The 27,288-nt window shown below is 42.2% G+C and overlaps 2 protein-coding genes across 2 annotated transcripts; both read right to left on the bottom strand.

Moving 5' to 3' along the window:
- Nucleotides 1-4,385: 4,385 nt before the first annotated feature.
- On the bottom strand, nucleotides 4,386-10,802 carry LOC139445758 (ATP synthase subunit gamma, mitochondrial-like). Its single transcript, XM_071226966.1, has 7 exons — nucleotides 10,734-10,802; nucleotides 9,990-10,024; nucleotides 9,271-9,402; nucleotides 8,484-8,685; nucleotides 7,656-7,799; nucleotides 5,792-6,012; nucleotides 4,386-4,728 (listed from the first exon to the last, which is right to left on the bottom strand). Exons 1-7 carry the CDS (start codon nucleotides 10,778-10,780, stop codon nucleotides 4,628-4,630), a joined length of 882 nt encoding a protein of 293 aa, XP_071083067.1. The 5' UTR covers nucleotides 10,781-10,802; the 3' UTR covers nucleotides 4,386-4,627.
- Nucleotides 10,803-15,382: 4,580 nt separating this feature from the next.
- Nucleotides 15,383-22,995, bottom strand: LOC139445805 (uncharacterized). The gene is made up of 7 exons (XM_071227031.1): nucleotides 22,928-22,995; nucleotides 21,106-21,361; nucleotides 19,847-19,893; nucleotides 17,768-17,857; nucleotides 17,184-17,370; nucleotides 16,077-16,123; nucleotides 15,383-15,488 (listed from the first exon to the last, which is right to left on the bottom strand). Exons 2-7 carry the CDS (start codon nucleotides 21,353-21,355, stop codon nucleotides 15,444-15,446), a joined length of 666 nt encoding a protein of 221 aa, XP_071083132.1. The 5' UTR covers nucleotides 21,356-21,361; nucleotides 22,928-22,995; the 3' UTR covers nucleotides 15,383-15,443.
- Nucleotides 22,996-27,288: the final 4,293 nt, after the last annotated feature.

Raw genomic sequence — 27,288 nt, forward strand, 5'->3', positions numbered from 1 at the left:
GCCCGAAGTGATGCACGTCTCAGACGTTTACCACTTTGGCGAAACCAATGGGTATGGTGCTGACAAACCAAGAAACATAATAATAGGTTTCTGGCGAGCCCAAGGGACGCAACTCTACGCAGCGATTTGCGGCGCCTGGGATTATATTGTTTGTTAAACGCCACACTCAGCAATATTCCAGCTACATGACAGTTGTCTGTAAATAATCGAGTCTGGACCAGACACTCCAGTGATTGACATCATGGGCATCGATCTAAGCCTGACCACCCGATTCCGTTAGTCGCCTCCTACGGCAAGCGTCTGGGCCACCCAAGCTTACCAGGACAATGAAGGCAAAGAGTGTACTTGTACAGTTATTCTCATTCCCTTTATAAAGTTGACCCTACACCACCTATAACATGTATACAAACGGTTTGATACAATCTCTTGTCTGGAACCCAGTTATGGGGATTCCAGCATTTTGAAGTAATCGCGAAAATACATCTATTGGCTTATATACAATTTATAAATCGTGATTTATTTCACGATAATACACTGTTCTGTCATGACGTCATTTCTGTAGATTCGAACATGCACTCGCAACTTGATGACGTCGTACTATTGGATGACATTCATTTTGAGAGGGAGTGTCTAATAAGTTGTTCTACATATAGATGTAGCTAGGCAACAGTAATTAAAGAAATTGCATGGGCGGATACAGCTTTTTTTAAAAGGTTTTGGGGGGTGGGGTGCACAATTAAGATCTATTTATTGTCTTTGGTGGTAATTTATACAGAAATAAAGATTTTTTTCGAAATAAAAAAAGGGTGGTGGTGTGTGTGGTGGTGTGTGTGTGGGGGGGAGGGGGCGCATCCCCGCACCCCTCTTCTGTATCCGCCCTTAAATTGTGTCTACTTTGTCACCTATCCCTATCCTATGACGTCACACAACAACGGGCGTGATAATGGCCGTCGTCAAGCAATATGAGGGCATTATCAAGTTACAGTGGCCCGCTCATTTCTGATAACATGCGGGCGGTTTAATGATAATTCTATCCATTTTAGCTATAATACTTAACGAGGGACGAGTGAGGGGGATATATGAACCGTTGGATTCATTATATCCCCTGGTCTTACATCACCATTTCCGTGGTCGTGGCGGTGAGGTGTCAAACGTCTCTGAATTTCCTCTAGGAGATTCCATGTTAGTAAAGGTGACCCACCCCATGGTGGTCGTACTAGCCGATTAAATAACAACGGGAGGTCAGCCACTGTGACTTGCCGATTTTGCGTCATCGTACCCCGATGGCATGGATCGATGCTCATGCTTTCAGTCACTTGTTTGTGTGGTCCAGACTCGATTACTAACGGGACGTCATGGTATAGCTGGAATGCTGATTGACATGTTAAACAATGTTCACTCACTCATCATACTCCGTGGCTTACCTGGTCACTTTGCCCACTGGTTAATATAGACAGGATATCTTGTGCTACTGTGTGACATAAACATGATATCATCTGCCAATTAGTAAACAAGACAGAATATCTTGTGCCACTGTGTGATATAAACACAATATCCTGGGCAGCTGAGTAATGAAGACAGAATATCTTGTGCCACTGTGTGATCTCAACACAACATCCTGGGAACCTGAGTAATGCAGACAGTATAACTTGAGCCAGTGTGTGATTTAAACACAATAACCAGAGCAGTTTAATAATGCAGACAGTATATCTTGAGCCACTGCGTGATATAAACACAATATCTTGGGCAGCTGAGTAATGTTGACAGTATATCTTGAGCCACTGTGTGATATAAACACAATATCCAGAGCAGTTTAATAATGCAGACAGTATGTCTGGTGCCACTGTGTGATATTAACACAATATCTTGGGCAGCTGAGTAATGTAGACAGTATATCTTGAGCAACTGTGTAATATAAACACAATACCCAGAGCAGTTTAATAATGCCGACAGTATATCTGATGCTGCTGTGTGATATAAACACAATATCCTGGGCAGCTGAGTAATGCAAAAAGTATATCTTGAGCCACTGTGTGATATAAACACAATACCCAGAGCAGTTTAATAATGCAGACAGTACATGTGTATCTGATGCCACTGTGTGAAAAAAAAACAATACCCAGGGCAGCTTAATAATGCAGATAGTATATCTTGAGCCACTGTGTGATATAAACATAATATCCTGGGAGCCTGAGTAATGTAGACAGTATAACTTGAGCCACTGTGTGATCTCAACACAATACCAAGAGCAGTTTAATAATGCAGACAGTATATCTGATGCCACTGTGTGATATAAACACAATATCTAGGGCAGCTGAGTAGTGTAGACAGTATATCTTGAGCCACTGTATGATATAAACACAAATATCCTGGGCAGCTGAGTAATGCAGAGAGTATATCTTGAGCCACTGTGTGATATAAACACAGTCCCCAGAATAGTTTAATAATGCAGACAGTATGTCTGGTGCCACTGTGTGATATAAACACAATATCTTGGGCAGCTGAGTAATGTAGACAGTATATCTTGAGCCACTGTGTGATATAAACACAATACCCAGAGCAGTTTAATAATGCAGACAGTATCTCTAGTGCTGCTGTGTGATATAAACACAATATCCTGGGCAGCTGAGTAATGCAGAGAGTATAACTTGAGCCACTGTGTGATACAAACTCAATATCCTGGGCAGTTTAATAATGCCGACAGTATCTCTAGTGCTGCTGTGTGATATAAACACAATATCCTGGGCAGCTGAGTAATGCAGAGAGTATAACTTGAGCCACTGTGTGATACAAACGCAACATCCTGGGCAGTTTAATAATGCCGACAGTATCTCTAGTGCTGCTGTGTGATATAAACACAATATCCTGGGCAGCTGAGTAATGCAGAGAGTATATCTTGAGCCACTGTGTGATATAAACACAATACCCAGAGCAGTTTAATAATGCAGACAGTATCTCTAGTGCTGCTGTGTGATATAAACACAATATCCTGGGCAGCTGAGTAATGCAGAGAGTATAACTTGAGCCACTGTGTGATACAAACTCAATATCCTGGGCAGTTTAATAATGCCGACAGTATCTCTAGTGCTGCTGTGTGATATAAACACAATATCCTGGGCAGCTGAGTAATGCAGAGAGTATAACTTGAGCCACTGTGTGATACAAACGCAACATCCTGGGCAGTTTAATAATGCCGACAGTATCTCTAGTGCTGCTGTGTGATATAAACACAATATCCTGGGCAGCTTAATAATGCAGACAGTATATCTTGAGCCACTGTGATATAAACACAATGTCCTGGTAGCTGAGTAATGCAGACAGTATATCTTGAGCCACTGTGTGATATAAACACAATATCCTGGTAGCTTAGTAATGCAGACAGTATATCTTGAGCCACTGTGTGACATAAACTCAAGATATCCTATTTATAAACACAATATCCTGGGGAGCTGTGTAATGCAGACAGGTGAGGTGAGGTGAAATTGGGTTTATCGTCGCATCTGAGATTATTGCACTCATATAGCGACGTGCATGCACGTGTGTGTGTGTTGCTGCTTGTACTAGTCCAGACTGATACCGATTTATAGTGCTAGCTCACTGAGATACCACTCACTGATAGCCCACAGGCTATCCTGTCACCATGTGATACAGACAGGCTATCCCGTCACCATGTGATACAGACAGGCTATCCCGTCACTGTGTGATACAGACAGGTTATCCCATCACTGTGTGATACAGACAGGCTATCCTGTTACCATGTAATTCATAATATGTTAAATCCAGAGTAGTGTAAGGCATAACACAATCAAAGTTTCAGTCCCAATACCTATTTTAGTCTGCTGTTACGCCAAGCATGAGGTACTGGAGACTTATCCAGAATCCCAACAGATTGGTCAGTCACCAGTGTTCCAAACTAAGGAGAGGCCGGGGACATCGAGGTTTGCTCCTTTACTAATATCCAGGACCCTCAAAATCTTTACCCCTCAACATTCAGGCTGTCACAAAGACCCCTTGACTTTCATGCACATCTGAGGTCCTGGGCAAGGATATATTAAAAAGAATTGGTTCTCAGGCAATGACTTTTGAAAATAGAGAGCAGACGAGTGGTGTTTTTTGTTTGTTTGCTTGTTCACACTAGTATGTAACCATGTAAACAGTTGTGTACCATCAACCTAGGAAAGGGCCTCCCAACATAAACAAGCATACAAACTCCTATTGTCGTCATGACCTAAACACGAGATTCACAGTAAAGCAGTGTCCATGTAAAAGGAAAGATCTTTTTGCTATATTGAATTACATTGTTTTTAAGTTAAAGGATGTTCTGCTGACTTAATGATGGGGATAGTGCCTGAGAACTGAAAGAAATAATAACCGACACAGATAGGTACATACAAATTAGTTTATTTTCTTGGGTGTCAACTTTCAAATACAGACTGGTCTGCAAACCAAACTTTCTGACGAGAACTGCGACACAGTATTTTCAACACAGCACTAAATAGATTTTCAACAGCCTCTCAATGATATTTAGGCTAGTCAAGCGAGATGAACATGAGTTCCTCCCTGCCTGACTGCAAATGGTCCTATTTGTAGCTTATGTACAAATGTTGATGTCTAACAGTAACAACTATTAAAGCGCAGAAGCACCAGAAATGATTTCAATCAACTCTCTGGTAATAACTGCCTGTCTGGTTCGGTTGAAGGTCAAGGTCAGCTTGTCAATCATTTCTCCTGGAAAACAAGATCGATCAATTACAAATTCATTGGAAGAAAGAGAGGATCTCAACTCAATGTCAAGCCATAATGTAACATAACTATAGATGATTGGATCACCTATGGCTAAACAGGGAATATCACAGACAGGATGGAAATGAAAGTCACAAATATCCTTGAATAAACAAATTGCAAATGATTCTGTGGCATTAGAAAGAATAATGAAACCATTTTTTAGTGTTTATGTTTCCATAAATTGAGGAAAAATGGCCACACCCAGTACTTCCTGATTGGCTTATAACAGATTATTATGCCTCAAAGTGAGATTGACCAATCAGAGAGCAGAACTACTGACCCCACATGAGCCCATATACCGTCAGTGAAAATCCAAGATGGTTGTTACTGACCTAATAAGAGACCCTGTACCGTCAGTAAAAGCCATTTTGGATTTTCCAACACCCACCTCACATATTTCACAAGAACACTCCGGTACAGAAATTAGTTATTCAACACTGTTTTGTGTTTAAATATCATTAATTCTGATGTGCAAGAACATTGACGTTTTTTTGGATCACGTTCGTGACTTTAATAAAGATTATATTAAGTTAAAATTATGAACAAGGTTTGACTTCTGAGGTTTGAAGAGTAGTCTCCCTTTGACCCTTAAGGTCTCAGGTTGTAAGTGTTAAGTTTTGAGTTTTAAGTTTTGACATGACATGTGCGACAAAGATACCAAATAGTGTCAACTTTTTGGCATAATAAAAGGTTATGGCGTCTTTGGTTGCCGTATATGTTGTCATATTATGTTAGCAGAAAAATATTGGGCTGTCAGCAGGGTAGGGCTTGTGTTGCATTCCTGCACTGAACAATATCACTGATTTTGTACAATTGTCAACAGCTCTTGAGCACACATTGTGCGTAAACAAGTGTAAATAGTATATTGTGTGGATAAGTGTGGACACTGGTTTTATGTTAATAACTCGGTAACCATAACAACATATCAAAGTCAATTCTCAAGTAACTTTGGTGAAATTTTGAACTGTGCAATACTTTTTGTCCAATAAATGTTGTTTGCACAAACCTGCATTCTTGCTGGCAGCGTCCATGGCTGTCATACGGGAACTCTGTTCACTACAGGAGGCCTCCTTCAGGGCGTAGTAGAGGAGGCTGACGAGAGCGAACTCATTGTACGAGCGGACCACATCTTCATCCAGACTGTCATACAGGTTGAGCTTCTCAGCCCCGTTGACGCTATCGAGAGAGAAGAGGGGCTGCTCGGTTGTTCTGTATGACACCACACTCCTGAAATGAAAATGATATTTTTAAAAAGAAATAGTGAGTGAGTGAATGAGTTTGGTTTTACGCCGCTTTTAGCAATATTCCAGCAATATCACGGCGCGGAATACCAGAAATGGGCTTCACACATTGTCCCCATGTCAGAAATCGAACCCGGGTCTTCGGCGTGACAAGCGAACGCTTTAACCACAAGGCTACCCAACCACCCCTTTTAAAAGAAATATCATTTATACTTATCCTGACTCATACTTATTGCTAGACACATCTTATTTCCGATAGGTAGTGGAAACTTCCTCAACACTGTTCCCAGAAAACAGAACCCTGAGCACCGGAAGCATGTGACCTGTCCGGTAGACTTGTCACTCTCTCATCCTCTTGTCTGTAGCCAAAACATGTATCAGGTGGAGGAGGGGATGGATGCTTCAGCGCCTGGGTCAGGATAAGTATTAATAATATTTTTACTTTAAAAAAATACATATTTTCACCTGATCATGACTCATACTTATTGCTTGAATTACCCTGTAGGTGGTAGTTCCATCAAGTGTGTGATTCAGACTGTGATCTGTTGACATAACCCCCTGGGAACTTTATAATCTTCTTGGTTCTTCATATATCCAAGTGGGGTACTACTTCCTTCTCGTTGAAAAGAGGGGAGTAAATTTCTTGGTTACTTTGGATTTTGGAAAGTGCACTAGCGGAAGATTTTCCCCGCTTCCTCTTAACGACTATAGTGTTAAGACAAGGTCGTAATCTTAAACACAATCGTTGTCACTCATGCTCTCAATTTCGTAGTAAAACAAACACTGGATCATTTGTAATAGGACAGTAACCTGACGTCAACAAGTCGGCATGAACGTGGGTAAGTGTAGTAGGTTCATCTCCTAGTAGGCATTGTTGTTGTGCGACTACTAATAGTCCAAATTGATGACTTCCAGCCACATCCTCTGTGGCAATATCTCTAAGATAGTGATTTGCGGAGACAGTGCCTGGTCTCCCAAAACAACCTTCCATAATTGTAGGGATGGATGAGCTGCCATGTAAGACTAAGATGGAAGCTATAGCTCTGACTTTGTGTGGGTTGGATGCTGAAGGTGGATCTAACGCTGCTGCCTTGTATGTTCTGAGTATGACTACTCTCATCCAATAGGAGACGGTTGTTCTTGAGACTTCAGTTGAAGAATTCCTTTATAAAGGAATAAACAGCCTTCTTAACTTCTGCCTTCTGGAGCTGGTTCTTTGAAGATACATGTGTAAGCCTCTGACTGGAATAACTACAAATCTTTTGTATCCTCTGAGCCAAGAATGGATGAGAGTGGAATTGTCTCTCTGGTTGCCCTGGGAGCTGATTCTTGGCAATAAAGTCCCCTCTTAGACCAAGATGAGTCAATGCGTGATCGCCGTTGTCAAATCTGGTAGGGTTGTCAAGTCGATAGCATGTATCTGACATTCTGGCCGCCGTGGCTAGTGCCAGAAGAAACAAGGCTTTCTGCGTCAGATGTTCGAAGTCAGCTTGTTCTGGAGGTTCACAGGCATTGCTGGTAAGATGCTTGAGTACTATATTCAGGTCCCATGCTGGGTCTCCGAATTTCAGATCTCAGAAGCGCTATCAGTTCTGTAACTTTGGTTACAATGTTTTCAGCTAAACTTACTTGAAGATGTTGAAGATCATTGTTCCATGATCATACTTGTAGCCGGACTCAAGCATGGCACTGGCGATCAGAGTAGCATCAGCAAACACTGGGGGCCGCTTGCCAATATCATTAAATGACATTAATATGTTTTTAGGGTACTGCCTAGAGAAACAGAAGAAAGTAAACAAGGATAACAACATTAACAAAAAAGTGCAACAACTTGTGTCAGAGGGGTACACAAAATATTTGATCTAGACTACCAGTTGTTGGACTTTCATTTTTGTGGAAACCTCGGTGGCTGAGAGGGTTAGATCGCCGACTTTGTATGCTGGCGAATAGATGCCTCCTTCTAAGAGCGTGGGTTCGAAACCTGAATGGGAGTCAACACCAAAAACACCAAAACATGTACTTTACTAACAAATGTGTTATCCAAAACATAACATTTGTTATATTTGAATTTTAACACACATTGTGTATTCATCGATTACAAAATTGTATTTCAATGCTAATTCTTATCTATCTCAGCCATGTCAGGGGAAGAGAATGCACGAATGAACGAACGAACGAACGAATGTACACAAGATTTGGGCCGGGTTTGATGACACTTTTAACATAATTTCAGCTACCTCAAGGTGTGTGAGATTAATGTGGAAAGCCCAAAGAGTTGCAGCTGGTAGATGTTTATCTCTCTGGTGAAACCAAGAAGCAGAGATATTGTGCCAATGAACAAAGTATCAGTAGATCCCAACACCCCTAAGGGACACAACTCTGCACAGTAAATTCTGATGTCTTAGATAAGGTGAATATAATAACATATGGCAGTCAGTACTTAGAAGTTTAACAAACCTTTGTAACATAGCTTTGGATTTATCTCCAATACAGATGATCTTTGTATCAATGCCTGGTTTCTGTGCCCCAAGTGTCGAACGGATGTGTTTGACAACACTGCTGTGGATACCACCACAGAGACCTCTGTCCGAGGTCACAGCTACGATCAGGTGGTTTGGCTGGTTTTCATCCTGCTCAACCTCAGCCTTCTCATAAAAAGCTGTAAACAGGAATTTAACACAATTATTTTGTCTGTTCACTGGTGTTACAAAACCCAAACCCAAAATACAGACGGAAATATTCTAATTATGGCTTTTCCATCCAAACAAAAATTATACCAGGGTTTCAGACTGGTTCTTTTTCTTTGACACTGACTGACCATCATCCTAAACGTCCCAAAGAATTTACCCCAATGTGGTAATGATATAGAAGAATGTCCTCTCAAAAGCTGATGAAATCAGGAATTTTTCGAGTTGCCATTTAACTCTTATCAAAATCACGGATTATACAAAATATTTGTATACATGTTGTAAAGTTCCTATGAAAATCAAGTAATCAAATAAAACATGTCGGACTCAATGGTAAAGGCAATACAGATGTTATTATTTTCAAATAATTATCCATAAAAGAAAACTAAATTATTATGGGCGCTACAATAACATATTTGGACACCCAGTCCTCACCAGTTAACTATATTTTTTCATTGAATTTAATGTTGAAGATTCACTAACAAATTCAATTTTAGAATATATCAGCTATTTTGTTTTAGAACTTACACAATCTTTAAGAGGCTAACACTCCTTACCCTTAGCTCCTAATCCATAAGGTCTTGCTGGGCGGAGCTCTCGTTCAGCACGGGAGAACTTGGCAGCTGACACCATCTTCATGGATTTTGTGATCTTTTGAATGTTGGTGACGGACTTGAGGCGGATACGAACTGATTAGAAAACAACAGTGTAAACTTTCAGAAGCTTGCTCAATATTTAGTATACTACAAATAGGTTTCCTGTTTCTTACAAAATAATGAACATACTGATTCAGTTCACAGCTCATACTAAACCAGTTAGATTTTCACAAGCATCTGGACTAGCTGACCTCTGGCCATGTCTAACCTTTTACTTTAAGAAAAAACCCATCAGAATATATAATAATTCTCATTCATTATATGACACATTCAAACTATTAGAAGAAGCATTGAATATATTTGACATATAAATGTATACACCCATATGTTTTATTTGTTTGTTTAACACCGCACTCAGCAATATTCCAGCTATATGACTGCGGTAAATAATCAAGTTTGGACCAGACAATCCAGTGATTGACAGCATGAGCATCGATCCACGCATTTGGGATTGATGACGTGTATCAACCAAGTCAGGGAGCCTGACCACCTGATCCCGTTAGTCGCCTTTTACGACAAGTATGGGTTGCTGAAGACCTATTCTACCCCTGGAATCTTCACGGGTGTACAACCATATGTAATATTTTATGCTGCATAGTAAGAATTGAAGACATACGTACTATCCTTCAGTGTTGCCATGCCTCGCACTTGGGTGCTTGAGAAGAAAAACAACACATGGTAAATAACAAACAGCAAAATATGTTTTTTGTCTATCAACAAGCCTGATGCCCACAACTACTGCTGTAATATTGAACAATACTTCTCTGTGAATATGGGTGACAATAACCCTCTACAGACCCGTGATCACATTTTCCATAATTTAATAATTATGACCACAATTTACTTTTGACCTGCATTATGACAACAATTTACTTCGACAGCAGGAGGTCATATGGCTGCATATCAATTTCTTGACTAATTGAAGATATCAAGCATTTCCATCTGTATTTTGATTTTGTGAATGTTCTGATCAATTTTAGGAGTTTTGTTAAACATCTAAATTTTGGCCAACCCAAACTATTCCTCATCATAGCGCATATAATATGACAGCAGAAGTGGCTTTTTAGAACAAACCAATCAAATGAACAACTTTCAAATGAAACCGAGTTTGTAGAACATCATTCGATCATCTTTTATTACATAGCTACACAAACTATTTGCTAAATCGTGGCACCGACAGTGAATGTCTGCTGTTCGGGTCAATCACCTTGAAATTGACTTTCATATTGCAAGGGGCGATTGAGTCAGTAGCAGACAAGAAAGGCATCTTATATGCCAATGCAGTATTAATTACGTTATGAATGGCATATTTTTCACATTATTTTAAAAATGTAACTGTGATAATGTTACAACAAACTACACACCATTGCGGCGAAATTACTTGCACCGTGCGTGATAACATGGCTTCCATCTTGCCGGTCACCACAGCGAGGCCAAATAGCTCAGGGGAAACAATTCTTCCAGTTTGGGTATTGAATACCACGCACAAATAAAGATTGAAGCTCTCGTACAATATTATACGTATGCATAAAGCTACGTCCCAGCACAGATTTTGTGTTATTCCGTTCCAGCTATCAATATCAAAATAAACTTATTTGTCTCTTTTTCAGTCAAGCTATATGACTGCGGCCTGTTTGTAATGGAATCTTGACCAGACAACTCAGTTGTAATAGCCTGAGCAACGTTAATAACAACTGACCCTTATGTCCGAACGGGGCATGCAGTGGGGTAGCCTGGTTGTTAAAGCGTTGGATCGTCACGACTCCCCACATGGGTATGTAGAATGTGGGAAGGTCGTTTCTGGCGTTCACGTCCATGATATTGCGGGAAAATTTCAAATAAAGGAGGAATCTATTCATACTCACTCCTGTCGGAACCCGTAGCCCGAACGGCGCTGGAAGGGCGGCTTAAGTGACATAAGTGATCTTCTAATGAGGACTGAAACGCAGTGTTAACATGACTCGGAATACTGACAAGGTTAGGATGTGGGATGTGGGATGTGGGATGTGGGATCACCCCACGCCCTGCTACACTGACAGGGTAAGGATGTCATCTGTGGGATGACTCCATGCTCTGCTACACTGACAGGGTAAGGATGTCATCTGTGGGATGACTCCATGCTCTGCTACACTGACAGGGTAAGGATGTCATCTGTGGGATGACTCCACGCCCTGCTACACTGACAGGGTAAGGATGTCATCTGTGGGATGACTCCATGCTCTGCTACACTGACAGGGTAAGGATGTCATCTGTGGGATGACTGCACGCCCTGCTACACTGACAGGGTAAGGATGTCATCTGTGGGATGACTCCAAGCTCTGCTACACTGACAGGGTAAGGATGTCATCCTTTGAGATGACTCCACGCAGTGTTATACTGACAAGGTAAGGATGTCATCTGTGGGATGACACCACGCTCTTCCATCCTTACCCCGACTGTGCAGACTGCGTCACATCGAACCCTGGATCTGATTGCGTGCCATAGTGCCCTGGCTGTGATTTTGTCTTCGCACCCTGACGGTGTTTGCGTATCGTCGTACCATGGTGGTGATTGCGAGACATCGTACCCTGACGGTGATAGCGTGCTACTGTACCCTGACGATGATTGCGTGCTACTGTACCCTGAAGGTGATTGCGTGCAATACTACCCGCACGGTGATTGCGTGTCATCCTACTCTGGCGATGATTACGTGACATCGTACCCTGTTGGTGATTGCGTGTCATCGTACCCCTTTGGTAATTTCGTGACATCCAACCCTGACAGTGATTGCATGACATCGAACCTTGTTGATGATTGCCTGACATTGTACCCTTGTGGTGCAGATTGCGTGTCTTTGAACCCCGACCGTGATTGCGTGCCATCGTACCATTGCAGTGATTGCGTGACATCGTACCATTGCGGTGATTGTGCGTCATCCTATCCTGACGGTTATTGCGTACCATAGTGCCTTGGCCGTGATTGCGTGATATCGTATCCTGACGATGCTGACTGCGTGTCATCCTACCATGGTGGTGATTGCGTGTCATCGTACCTTGGTGGTGATTGCGTGTCATCGTACCTCGTTGGGGGTTGCGTGTCATCGTACCTTGGTGGGGATTGCGTGTCATCGTACCTTGGTGGTGATTGCGTGTCATCGTACCTTGGTGGTGATTGCGTGTCATCGTACCTTGGTGGTGATTGCGTGTCATCGTACCTCGTTGGGGGTTGCGTGTCATCGTACCTTGGTGGTGATTGCGTGTCATCGTACCTTGGTGGGGATTGTGTGTTATCGTACCTTGGTGGTGATTGCGTGTCATCGTACCTCGTTGGGGGTTGCGTGTCATCGTACCTTGGTGGGGATTGCGTGTCATCGTACCTTGGTGGGGACTGCGTGCCATCGTACCTTGGTTGGGATTGCGTGTCATCGTACCTCGCTGGGGATTGCGTGTCATCTTACCTTGGTGGTGATTGCGTGTCAACCTACCCTGGCTGCACGGGTTGCTGCTCATAATATCAAACACTCTTAAGTCTTTCCCCGAAACAGGCAGTGACCATGTGTAGGATAGAACAGGTACGAGGGATTTTAGTGGAGGTTAAAAACAGACTCCGAGGTCTTGACTGAGAATGTAAGCTCGTGGAAGAAGGCCATAAGGGAAGCACACTTGGAGGCCTGAATCGACTTAAAGGTTTTGCATTCTCACTCATGACCGAGGCGGAGGCTTTGATGCAAATTAGAAATCGAAAAAAAAAATCTGAAACGACCTTGTGGTTTATCAGCGCCTATGTAGCCTGGTAGGTCATGCTATGTGTAACATTCCCAGCTAGCAGACGACACACTATTCCAAGACGGATTGAAAAACCAAACAACTGAAAGTTTAATTATAAGCACAGGGACTTATATTATCACTTTATCAAGTATCTATAACCATTTCCAAATAATACAGATGCAATAATTAGGAGATAAACATACGGTGTTTTCAATGTAGAACTAGGTTACCGCGCTAAACTGAATCTGGAACAGAACGCGCGGCGTGACGATTTCAAATGTTCAATTTAGCGCGGTTTAATCTACAGGCAACCTAGCTTCACATTGAAAACACTGTATGTTTATCTATATTCTATCATGACTTAATAAAACGCAAACTCTTTGGTGTTATCAAATACTTTGAGTGGAGCGGCAGGGGTTGAGTCCAGTGTTAGGAGTGGGTTGTCGATCTGAATTTATGGAATCCCCGACAACAGCCTTTCAACAAAATATGGCGCTCTATATGCTCAAGCAGTTTATTTCAATAGTATCCCAAAATAGGTTGGATTAAGATGATATAAAACTGATATATTAAGATTGCATAAAACGGAATTATATTTGCAGTTTACTCAAAGTTTGCTACATTGTTAATAAAAGTTTTAAACCGCAGCAAGGCTACTCATTCTCAACTTGCTGGACACAATATAGCTGAACAGGGGCTCGAGAGGGGTTATTGAAGGACCCTTCGCTCATCAGTCAACAGTAACCATATGGCATATTGTGGGGACAGGCTTTGCATGAATGGTTGAAAAACTGCAGGGGACTGAGGGCAGGAAGCTGATGGTACAAGACAGATAAGAGGGATCATTTAAACTGCAAACCCTTATTCCCTACAGAAGATGTATAAAGACAATGTCGGGACAATGGAATGACGTCGCTGGAGACAACACATTAAATATTATTAGATTTGTTTGGACTTGTTGTTTTTTAAGGTTAAGGTGCCAGATGTTTCAATAGATTGATTACATTTGTTTGTTAATTATTTCTGAATTCATGATAATAGGGTCATAGCGACTGATTTACGACACCCATTGTCTGAAGAACATTTAATTGCAAAGGCTCATTACCCTGGAGCCATGACATCTATATGCCTTGAAACACTTAATTGCTGTTATTTAAAAGATGCTAATCTTAAATGTTAATCCCCATTTTTGTGTACATCGACCTTCTGCCATCCTGAACGAGATGTGCAAGTATGTCACTGATGAATTACTGTTTATATCTATATTTATTACTTACTAAATGTCAGGTGACCTTGGCTATATAACCCTTGGTCCAGAGAGATTGACGGAAAAAAGGGTCTTACCCTTCGTCTAGCTAGGGTTAGGCTGGGTGCTCCGGGGCACCTAGACAACAACCACTACCACTATGTGCTGACCTGGCACATAGTGTCTTTTGTATGTATATATCTACATGTATAAAGTAAAACTGTATATACCGCAAGCCATCGTCTCCAAGTTGTCACTTCCTACTGAGAACCATACGTCGGCCCCTTGCATATACGAGTATGCATATTATTCAATAATCAACGTCAGACCAACACGTTGTTAATTGTGTTCAACTTTCTTATAGCTTGTTACTGTTTTATTCAGGCTGTATTCGCGTGACAGATACGAGCTTGACCTTCCCCTTACCGTTATAGTTATACACTCGAATGTATATAATAAATGCATTTATTGTTTACAGCATTATCCCATTGGAGGTAGAATATGTCCCAGGCACTATAGAGAGGCGACTTGCAGATCGGTGACTTGGTGTACAGCGCCATCGTATACCGGGTGCGGAGGACGTCGCTCATATCAAACACTTTTGTCTGATTCGATTATTTACAGTGCCGTCATACAAGAAGGTGAGGTGAAATGGGGTTCAACGTCGCGTTCAAGATTATTGCATTTATATAGCGACATGCCGATTTTATAGTGCAAGCTCACTGAGATACCATGCCACAGTTTAACTTGAATACCCCACTTAGACACAGTATACTGACTCTGAGCCTACCAGTCCTTGTTTTAGCCCCTTAATGCCGAGCGCCAGGCAGGGCAACAACAAGTACCATCTTTTTAACCTCACTTTGTTTGACGCGGCCGGGGATCGAACTCCGACCTTCTGCTCTCAGCATGGGTGGACGGCCTACCACTAGACTACAGACTCGGTCCGTCATACAAGGAACAAAACCAGCGCCCAAATGTGTGTTAATAGGTTAAGCAAACATGGAGATCTGTGTCAGGTAAAGTGTTGATTAAATTTTATTCTGTTTCATTCCCAAGGCGTATCAATAACAATCAGACAATCAGCCAACCAGTGTGCCCACCATAGCCGCTTCCTTCTTGAGGTGCTGCAACATAGGATATAGCATAGGATATATAGAACGATGACAGACTGAACTCAAAAGGCCAGATAAGCTTTTGGTGTTGTGGGTATTTTACCCATGCATTTTAAAATCATTGGGTATCAGTAATTCTATCTGGGTATTCAAATTGGGTGTTGCATATACATACATACATACACACACACACACACACACACACACACACACACACACACACACACACACACACACACACACACACACACACACACACACACACACAAAAACCCAACAAAAACATACATACATACATACATACATACATACATACATACATACATACATACATACATACATACATACATACATACATACATACATACATACATACACACACCACGATAATAAAACACATAAGTGTTTTAGTCAATTGAAGAATACATATTTCATATATTTATCATTATTAGTGTTACATGTTACATATTCTATCAATATTACATTAGGCATTGAGTGAATAAGAACGTAGCAACGGATGTGTTTGAACTCCAAAGTTTGAACTACAAGATCACACAGAGAAGCGTTAATGTGAAACAAGACGATGTGGGTTTTGCTTACCTCCTCCACCAGATGGTTGAACTCTTTAGCCTGATCAGCATCGACATCTGAAATTGGAATATGAGATATTGTTATCATCTATTGGTCGGTGTTGTCGATGGGTAAGCTGATAATTTTTTAAGCTCCAATGATCGATGCAACGTACACATGATAACAATATGATTGCATTAGGATTGCAATAATGTTAGACATGGACGTTTGTGTTAATAAATAAAAGCTACAAAACCCTTTCCATATTCATAAGAAATCTCTGTCCAAAGCATTTTACGATTCCGACTATATCATGAGAATGTGTTTGTGAATCACTATCATATAGTGATGACACAAGGTGTTCGAGAAAAGGTGAGGGTCTCCTGCCCCACCGATGGAACCCGTCACAAACAGTTTGAAGATAAGTATTAAGTGGAGCAGGGCTATGGTTTATGTCCTGCCTCATCTGGCAAGAAGAACCTGCTGTAACTTTATCACCAGGAGGGGAAAGAACTGGATTGACGGATATCAAATTGATATGTGTGTTTTAGGAAGGTTTCTTGGAGACAAAAAGCCAATCTTGAATCAATACCTATAGTTCATTACATTCTTCTCAAGACCTCTGCAATTCTATTGTATAACGTTTTATGGATTCTTGGTGCTTCCACAGGAGGTGTATCATATGAACGTGAGGGAGACTTTGTATTGCTCCTATTGGTGTCATGTGGAGATGTGGAGTTGGAGATGGACCTCTATGGGACCTCTAAAGTAGAGTTTTGCCTTTGGTGGCGGTGCTTGCAGTTGCTCTTATTGCTGCTTTGACTTAATAATTTTCTTTTTTTTTGTAAGAAATCCGTGAAGATCCGGGGTATCAGGTCTTCAGCAATCCATGCTTGACGTAAAAGGCGACTATGCTTGTCGTAAGAGGCAACGAACGGGATCGGTGGTCAGGCTCGCTGATTTGCAAGTCATCGATCCAAGTTGGGTAGATCGATGCTCATGGTATCAACCACTGTATTGTCTGGTCCAGACTCGATTATTTACAGACCGCCTTCATATAGCTGGAATATTGCTGAGTGCGGCGTTAAACAACAAACAAACAAACTTAGGGACATGCAAGTAAGTCTATCCACTTACTGGACATTAACAGCAAGACCGCACTGTATCCCTTTGTGGCGATGTATTGGGTGAGTTGATCGTGCTGCGCGGCGAACATCATCTCGATAAATATCTGCTTGTCGATGTCATTGAGGTCTTCCAAAATCAAGTTGATGATGTGTAGATCCTTCATAAAGCTGTACAAGTCTTGCTGACTTTGACGTTTCTGTGTATAAAGGAGTATTGTCATTGCCATGTCATTATATATACTACTTAAAATAAGTTAAAGAACACCCGATTCTTTCATATTACTATAGTTAACCTGTCATGGCATGACAGTACATTTTCCAACCGAGTTTCAATAACATATCAGCGCTATTAGCTGCAATATTACCGATGCAGCGTAAAGCAATATTAGCCCACTCATTTCATGGACGCCGGAATATTATTTCAGAGAGGTTTCAGGGTGGTTACATAACAGATCGCCGTGATATACCGGTGGCTGAAATATTGCTGACTGGGGCGTCAACTACAAAACAGAAAGCAAACAAAACCCAATTTCTAAATTTTTAATCCGTCGCTGGCTCAGAGATGTGTTGCACAATTACAGTTGAACTTCTTACCTTAGATATGGCCCCAGTTGTCGAGAGAATGCCAGGTGTCGTGAGTATGTCAGATTTTGGGGACACATCTACGAACCCAGGCCTCAAGTGCTAAAAAAGATATACATGTATGATCTTGTTGGAGTGTAGCTATTGTCCTATGCCTCACCAGCCGTTAGGTATCGATATGTTTCTTTTTTGTATCGAGATTATATACATTTTAGCTACAGCAACAAAACCAGGTACTTTTTCGTTTAAAATGTTGCGCCTGAATTTGCCAACAATGACAGTTTGGTATCAGGCAATGTCTGCAATAACAGGTCCCCAGTAAGCTATGCTGGTCTCACACTGGGGATTCCGGGCAAGAACATGGCCCCAGTAACCTATGCTGGTCTCCACCCCTGGGATTCCTGGCACGAACAGGTCCCCAGTAAGCTATGCTGGTCTCACACTGGGATTCCTTTCAAGAACAGGTCCCCAGTAAGCTATGCTGGTCTCCACCCCTGGGATTCCTGGCACGAACAGGTCCCCAGTAAGCTATGCTGGTCTCACACTGGGATTCCTTTCAAGAACAGGTCCCCAGTAAGCTATGCTGGTCTCACCCTGGGGATTCCGGGCAAGAACAGATCCCAGTAACCTATGCTGGTCTCGCCCTAGGGATTCCGGGCAAGAACAGGTCCCCAGTAACCCTTGCTGGCCTTGCCCTAGGGATTCCGTGCAAGAACAGGTCCCCAGTAATCTATGCTAGTCTCACACTGGGGATTCCGTACAAGAACAGGTCCCCAGTAACCTATACTGGCCTCGCCCTAGGGATTCCGTACAAGAACAGGTCCCCAGTAACCTATGCTAGTCTCACACTGGGGATTCCGTACAAGAACAGGTCCCAAATAACCTATGCTAGTCTCACACTGGGGATCCCTGGCAAGAACAGGTCCCCAGTAACCTATGCTGGTCTCACACTGGGGATTCCGTACAAGAACAGGTCCCAAATAACCTATGCTAGTCTCACACTGGGGATTCCTGGCAAGAACAGGTCCCCAGTAACCCATGATGGCCTCGCCCTAGGGATTCCTGGCAAGAACAGGTCCCCAGTAACCTATGCTGGTCTCACACTGGGGATTCCGGGCAAGAACATGGCCCCAGTAACCTATGCTGCTTTTGAGGAGACGACTGCATAGATCGGATGGTCATCCTCGATGACTTGACTGACTACCAGTATCAGTGTCTGGTCCTCACATGGTTATTTACAGGCCGCCATCACACCTACATCATTACAACCTTTGACCCTTGTTATTGTGTACCCTAATGCAGGGAATGGTTGATGCTAGTACTATCAACCACCAGTCAGCCTGGATACAGCTGTTTCCAGGAAGACTAATGTCGTTTTATTGAGCATGCAGCTGGAGAGGAATGTTATACCTCAAACTTTCTTGTTCAGCTGCTGTAATCTTTGTATTGGGACTGACAATAGCCAGGTATTACTTGAACCAATACCGGACCGATTGGCATTTTTAATGTTCGAAAAAGACATACATGTAGATTTTTTTAATTCTTATTTATATTTTTCAGAAAGCCTATGTTATATATTCATCCAATAAGTACACCAGGCCACTTTGAAACTTAAAACAGAAAGAGGAGAAAGCAGAATATATAGGAACACGTTATAGTGATTTATTACTTGACGCGCTGATCAGATGGTATTAATATATTCAGGTTACTGAGGACAAATCCCACACCCGAATCCTAACAGGGATAAACGGTACCAGTGGTTACCGACATGCATACCCGTGAAGACACCGGGGTAGAATAGGTCTTCAGCAACCCATGCTTGCCCTAAAAGGCGACTATGCTTGTCGTAAGAGGCGACTAACAGGATCGGGTGGTCAGGCTCGCTGACTTGGTTGATGCATGTCATCGATCCCAATTGCGGGGATCGATGCTCATGATATTAATAACTGGATTGTCTGGTCCAGACTTAGTTATTTCCAGACCGCCGTCATATAGACGGAATATTGCTGAGTGTGGCGTTAAACAACAAACGAACGTGGCACTGTAAACTAATCTGTGTCCCTAGATTGAAGTTACTTATGCAGTACTTACCGCGGACAAGTACCCCTCTAAGTGAGGAATGTCATCTTCATCCAGAACTGAAAGTAACAGTCTCCATATAGTCTGTTGGATTCCCGCAATAGTAATACTAATAAACTACTGAAGCAAGATTTATATAAAGCCTGGTTTCGATCACAAGGTGCTCAACGGCGCTCACAATATAAACCAATGGGCAACAGAAAGTAATTACTTTAAATTTGGATTTGATCAAGAAATTACAAACGTTATCAAAACGTAACTAGGCTGAAAACAATCGCCGAAAACACTGCAAACTTCAGGTAAAAAACATAACTATGATACCCGATCAAATGCATCACCATCGAATAACCATGTCTTGTAAGTTTTTGTCCCTGAGTATTTTTAAACATTGCGTCATATCCCTACGTCATATCCCAAAGTGGTAAACGTCTGATTCTTTCATCACTTCGGGCCCTCCTCCCACACCAAGCTGACACGCCGCGATATAACTGGAATACTGTTAAAAGCGGCGTTAAACACAACTCACCCACTCACTAACTCGTAAACGTTCATCCGTCTGTAATTGACAACCGGTTACGTTTTCGTTTGAAACGTTGATACCACTCGGCTCACCCCTATTACGTCATCTCACAGCACATGGAGGAGTCCATTTTGGAACTAGTCTTAGTCACGTGACTATCACGTGACGCAGACTCGCCTCTCACATAAAATGTTAAAAGTCTTCGTATTTAGCTTTTGATTATTATTAAACATACTTTAGGCTAGACACAATTTTTATGGATAACAACTTCTTTAATACTGTGAAAAGCGACGTTTCGGTATAGATCCTTATACCGCTGTCAAGCAAGACTGAATCGGGGACCTATTGCAGAATATATATAGTAGGTGGGGGATTAACACCTACTATAGGATTAACAGTAGCAACAATAGTATACATGAGTCGGATAACATAGGTAGGTGTGACAACAAAGGGATGGTGCTGTCACAACTCGATGGACAGAAAACACATAGCTGGAAGACATTAAAGAAGTTGTTATCCATAAAAATTGTGTCTATCTTGTCTTCCGTCAACTTCTAAGTAATGCCTATCAAACAATTTATACTTTAGGCTGTTTTCAAAACCGGCCGTCATGTTGTACGTCATGTGATTAGGCGGGATCCGTCAGTAATTGGAATACAGGGAAATTATCTGATATCACTACACTTGTGTTTTCCGTGGTATTAAGGTGGAAGAATAGGCCGAATAAACCCGAGTGTACACTGATACCTACGGTCGAATAATTCGAGAAGCTTGACAAATCCGATTTCATCTAATAGAGCAGTCAGCTCGGTCGATCCTTGCACGGCCGCCGACACCAGGTTGTTGAAGAGAGTCTGTGAATCACCAGGCAACCTCTTGAAGTCGTCACTGTCCCGTATCTCGTTCAGATAGTCGGCAAATAATGACGAGTTGGTGTAGTCGTGATGTTGGTCTGCTACGACGGCCACCACAAGGAGAGCAGTAACGAGTATAAACTTCATGGCTGGCTGGAAAAGATCGGATAGCACATATTAACCATCTTTTAAATAGTCCAGAAGACAGGATGCCAAGTTTATAAAGCATCACATCATACTCTCAGCACGGATATAACGAACCCATTTCGATTGGTTAGAACAGGACAGGACAGAACAGGACAGGACAGGACAGGAGGACAGGACAGGACAGGACAACAGGACAGGACAGGATGACAGGACAGGACAGGACAGGACAGGACATGACAGGACAGGACAGGACAGGACAGGACAGGTCAGGTCAGGACAGGACAGGTCAGGACAGGACAGGACAGGACAGGACTGGACAGGACAGGACAGGACAGGACAGGTTAGGTCAGGTCAGGACAGGACAGGACAGGTCAGGACAGGACAGGACAGGACAGGACAGGTCTGGTCAGAACAGGACATGACAGGACAGTACGGGGCGGTACGGTACGGGGCGGGACGGGACGGGACGGTACGGGACGGGACGGACAGGACAAGACTATATTTCTTTCAGGTTGAGAGCCTCGGTGCATTAGGTACAAAATGAAATGAGAATGTATTGGCAGTTTGAATAATATATGTAAATTTACATGATTTTTTAAATATTGATAGCTTAGGAGAATTAAATACAGCTTAGAAATGTAATACATTTTGTTTCTAGGTTTGTCAGCACCATATCCGTGCTCGTGGGTTTCACCAAAGTGGTAAACATCTGAGACCCGCATCACTTCGGGCTTTCATCCCGAATTAAACAGACACGCCGTGATATAACTGGAAAACTGTTAAAAGCGGCGTTAAAACCAACTCACTCACTCTTCTGGTAAGAATTTTTCAAGGAACTGTACAGGAGGTGGGGTGATATGGGGTTTAACGTCGCGTCCAAGATTATTGCACTTATATAGCGACGTACATGCACGTGTATGTGTGTGTGTGGCTGCTTGTACTAGTCCGGACTGATGCCGATTTATAGTGCTAGCCTACTGAGATACCATGCCGCAGTTTAACATGAATACCCCACTCAGACACAGTATACTGACTCCGAGCCGACTGACTCCTTGTTTTAGCCCCTTAATGCCGAGCGCCAATAAGGGTAACAACAAGTACCATCTTTTAAAGTCTTTTGGTATGACGCGGCTGGGGATCGAACCCGGGACCTCCGGTCGGATGCTGTACCATTAGACCACGGAGGCGGTCCAATTGTACAGGAATATCTTCAGTGTGTTTTACATTTTCAAACCCCAGTTTATCCCTAAAAAGGAATTGGTTTAATAATAGCGTCAAAAAGATACAGCTGTTTTTTAAACGATGTATTTTATAAGCGTTTGGCCAGCCGTCGTATGGCAAAAGTACTGTTAGGCACCAAACACTTACTTTTTATGCAAATTGTGTAAGTAGGAAGTGACAACGTTAGGACAGGACGTGCTTATCATTTTGCGAGCACACGGTGCTAACACTGTTTTTCAGTGATCCATTCATAATTTTTTTCATATAATATAAATTAATAAATCTAAGTTTTAAATACTTTTCATTTCAGAAGTGTTAGTCCAGTTGAGTCCAGTAAGTACTACTACTTACTATGACGGTGTTCGTACTTCGAGGTCCTAATGCAGTGTAGGGTGTAGGACGTGTTGCATTGAATGGTGGTATTTACGTAACATATTTATAGACACGCGACGCCACAGAAATAAGACATGTATAGCTCACAGGTGGTAGGTTTCGGGAGCACAATAATGACCTGATTTCTATTTTGACAATGCACGATGTCGTGCAGCGAAATCCTTAATGTTGTTTTGGACAGTGACGTACAAATATTGTGTCAATTCCGTGACTATTTCTCAACATTGTAATTAAAAAAGGGACCAAAAACACCTCTTGGAACGATTCCGACTATATCACGAGCATGTGTTTATGAATCACTATCAAATAGTGATGATACCAGGTGTTTGCGAAACATCCTGCCCCTCCGGTGGCACCCGTCACAAACACATGCAAAGGCAAGTCAACATTTATCATGCTAGCACGTTAGCAAGCAAACCAGTTGGTTTTGTTTGACAGGAATGATATACTAAATGAAATGATAGTGAAGGTGTATTGACGATAAAGATGTAAAAATAATTTCGTGCGTGTAGATCAATGTCTGGTGTGTCTACCATGTTGGTCGATACATCCACGACACCATCATGGCATACTGTTGAGCTTGGGCTTGGTATTGCCCGCCTTTCCGCCTGAAGATCATCCCCAAGCTGGGTCACGCTGACAGCTGCTGGTCCCACTGGCGTACACTCTTCGCCGGAGAATATACCACAGATTCTCTATTGGGAACATGTCAGGGGACTTATAGTCCGGCAGAGAAATCAATATTTTCCCCCAACCCAGAATTAGGGGATAAAGTTTTTTTTATTGCTGGATTTGTTTAATGATGTACTCTAGATTATGAAACTGACTGATGACACTCTGTCATCTTTGGGCATTTTGAAATATTCAAGATGGCCGACAAGATGGCCGCCAAAACATGAAAATATCGCTTCCTTGCTAATAGTATGGAATATTATACCACTTTTGGAGCAAATCACTAATATTTTACTTTCAACTAATTAGAATATGGTATTCTAAATGAACTGGTATCATTTAAAATATAATTTGATTCTTAAATAAGCAGGATAACTGGCAAAATGCCTGTTGAAACATTATAAAAGTCAACAAGCACGGGACTCTTTTTAAGGATAATTGATTATTCTGAACTTTCAAAAATGAATATTGGCTCAAGGTTTTCTTCACATACATACAATCAGTTTAAGTTTCTTCCTCATCATCAATAACACGGTTTGTGAGTGGGTTGAAGCAGACACTGGAGCTACAGGAGCAGAAAACTGTGCAAGGTAACTGGGCGTGACTGCAACCACATCGATTTGTCCTACACGGTGTATCACTGCCACAAGTGCACTTCACAAGTTTCAAAATATATTGTGGTGCTAGTGTAACACTTTCAGGTACAGTAACTGGAAGAAGGCACTTGGATGTAATGTCTTTGTGGAACCCAAACTGGGTTGGATCCATCGCAGGTGGGTCTGGCTGTAACGCAGCCTTCCACACACTGGTTTGGAGATGTGCCCGCTTCACATTTTCCAAAAAGGCTTCATCTGTTGGCGGTAAAGTTGAGAGCTTGGGAATTTGAGTACAGCCTCTTCCAGTTTTGGTTGCCCAAACTTGTAAGCGAGCTTCTGTAATAGATGTGCAGTTTGGTTTGCCATAGCACACTGCAATGAATTGAGTTGCTTGTAAATTGATTGCGGGTAAATCTGCTGTAGGATCTCCAAGCAGTGAGAGAGAGTGACCGTCCTTTAATGCCTTGACCACTTTTCCTTTACCAATCCCAAAACATGATGCTGTTGTATCACAACCACTCAATGCATGTGCTGCAAGTAGGTCAAGAACGATACGTTCGTTTTTGGAAACAGAAGCTCCAATGTCAATGACAGTGCGCTCCTGAACAGGTGACTCCATGAATACATGTACCTTGATATTCTGTAAGTAGTAGAAATGTAACAGCAGGAGGAATACGTCGGTATCATCTGACAGAACAGTCACTGGATGGATTCCATCTGCTGCTTCTTTAATTGCTTGTTGGACAATTATGTTGTCAGCTTCTTCATGCGTTGTGGCAATGTCATGTCTGATGGATATGATGCCATTGAACACTTCATGTGGGACATTATTCTCTCCTGTAATGACAAGTTTGTGTTCTTTGGTGTGAACATGAAGCAGCTCATCGTCATTAAGGAGGTCATGGGAAATCAAGTTTATCAACGCATGTTTGTTTTCTTTGACTGTGAGGGTAACCTTCTGGGGAGGTAAGATTGTTGACACCTTCATGTGATGAACTCTACTGCTGGCATTTGTTGTTCTTCCCTGCCTTGTGACATCCTTAGTGCTGTACTCCTTGTAGCGGTCAAATACCAAGAACACATCTCCAACTTTCAATTTTGATATAATGTTAGCTTTGAAACCTAGCAAAAAATCTAGGACTGTTCCCCATTCTGGCCAGCGAATGACCCACAGCAATGCTGATCCATCAATAATCAAGGCTGTTGTCTGATTATCTGTTTGACGAGAAGATACTGGTACTTGTAAAATACGTTTCATCGTGGACTTTGCCTTGCAAACTCTCATTTCTCCAGCGTCGCTGAACATGGAAGTAGGAACTGGTGCCAATTCATGAGAAAATACATGCTTAATGTCAACACCACGAGAGCTGGCCTGCAGACCAATAACACGAGAGTAGATCAAACTTGTGTCGAAAACTTTAATTGATCCAATATTGATATGCTTCTTTGCTGTATCCATTGTAACAATCTTTTTTGGAATTGTTTCATGAAAGCTGTTTGGCCATCCACTCTCAAAGCTTTCCATCTGCTTTGTTCCAATAGATACTGCATCGTGAACGTTAACTGCAGAAGAAGAAACCCTGCTGGAAACGATGTTCACAAGATCTTCAGGATGAGTTTCTGGCTTCATTGGATCAATGAAAAGTTGAAGCTGCTGTCGAATGTTCTCCCTGTCCTTGGCATCCGAGTCTATTCTTGATTTGTTTTCTTCTTTGTGTTTCTCCTGTCACGTTTCCACATTGTGTTGACTGATCTTTAACACATCTTCCTCTAATTGTGTGCAAATGTGGAGACTTAATGCCCATGTCTTAAGCGTTTCAGGCCTCAGGGTAACTCCAATTATTCCCCCTTGCCCATGACCATATCTCATAAATGTTGTTTCGATCCACATGTCACTCCAGATACCGTTCCAGTAGCCAGGTATGTGTCTCATTACATGATCACCCGCAAGAAAGTGTTCTTGGATTTTGATGGGCATAGCTTCAGTGGACCTAAGATAGAACAGACCATATCTGGCATAATGTGTATGGTCTGCAGCAAAGAAGTATGGCATCATTTGTTTAACTGCTTCAAGGTGCAACGACCAGTCACCTTCCCTCTCTGCCCTCACATACATCATCATAATGAAAACAGGCTTGATGAGAACGTCAACCACAGCTTTGTGGTCTTGCTTACTGAAGAGAGAGTTTGCAGTTTAAGCTGAAGTTGATTGCCACTGCTGATACTGCCAGGTGCAAGCACACTTCTCAAAATCTCTTCTGCCACCATACGAAGTGCTCTGACGTTCTGTGGAAATTTCTTGCCTGACAGCATCTTTGGCACACCAGCAAACACATTTCCCATTACCTCTTCCAAACCACTATTTGCCATGAGTGATCCTACTGATCCTACGAAGCTCATCAGTAGGTGCATACCTCCTAGCCGTAGAACAACATTGGAGAATCTGTCTGGATACACCCACATCACATGAAGGGCAACTCTGTAAAGTTGTTGATCACAGGTGAATACGGTAATCTCTTGACCTGTCATTTGAGTCAGACGCTGGGCCTCAACTAAGGAAGTCATCATGGTATCAGGGTGTGATGGTGTCATGTCTATGAGTGGTTGGTATGAAGCAGAGGTGCTTGGTTTCAAGGTTCCACCATTTTCCCGAGAGAATCGGGTGTTGTATCCATTGAATTCTGGGCACTCGTCTGTTGTTGCTGCATCCTTTAAGAAGAGAAAATCCTTCTCCTTTGCTTCATTTGATGACACAACACGTTGGCACAATACCTTCAAAAGCAGTGGTGACTTCAGTCTTGCAGTTTCAGGCATTGCCGGCTTCTCAGGACCATGATAGCGAGTAATGACAGGCTCATAGTCAATAGGCACTGCCATATCTTCCTTTCTAATTCTCGTGATCAGAGCTCTGATGTCAGAGGAGTTAACAGATCCATTGTCAGTTGTTCCTGTCTGTGCTACAAGCATTGCTAGGGAGTGTGTTGACTGCTTTCCATTTTGTGATGAAATATCTGCATCAAAGTTGTCAACAACAACTTGAGTGAAACGTGT

Source organism: Haliotis cracherodii, unplaced genomic scaffold (genome assembly GCF_022045235.1).
Source record: "Haliotis cracherodii isolate W230 unplaced genomic scaffold, xgHalCrac1.p SCAF_6, whole genome shotgun sequence".
In the NCBI taxonomy this organism is placed as follows: Eukaryota; Metazoa; Mollusca; class Gastropoda; order Lepetellida; family Haliotidae; genus Haliotis; species Haliotis cracherodii.

Coding starts and splice junctions, on each gene's coding strand:
- LOC139445758 (XM_071226966.1), bottom strand. CDS start 10,780: ATGGAAGCCATGTTATCACGCACGGTGCAAGTAATTTCGCCGCAATG. Junction 8,686..9,270: donor TTATGGATTAGGAGCTAAGG/GTAAGGAGTGTT, acceptor TCCTGTTTACAG/CTTTTTATGAGAAGGCTGAG. Junction 7,800..8,483: donor TCCAAAGCTATGTTACAAAG/GTTTGTTAAACT, acceptor CTGTTTCTCTAG/GCAGTACCCTAAAAACATAT.
- LOC139445805 (XM_071227031.1), bottom strand. CDS start 21,355: ATGAAGTTTATACTCGTTACTGCTCTCCTTGTGGTGGCCGTCGTAGCA. Junction 16,124..17,183: donor GGTCTTGCTGTTAATGTCCA/GTAAGTGGATAG, acceptor TTCCAATTTCAG/ATGTCGATGCTGATCAGGCT. Junction 15,489..16,076: donor TCAACCATCTGGTGGAGGAG/GTAAGCAAAACC, acceptor CCTATGTTGCAG/CACCTCAAGAAGGAAGCGGC.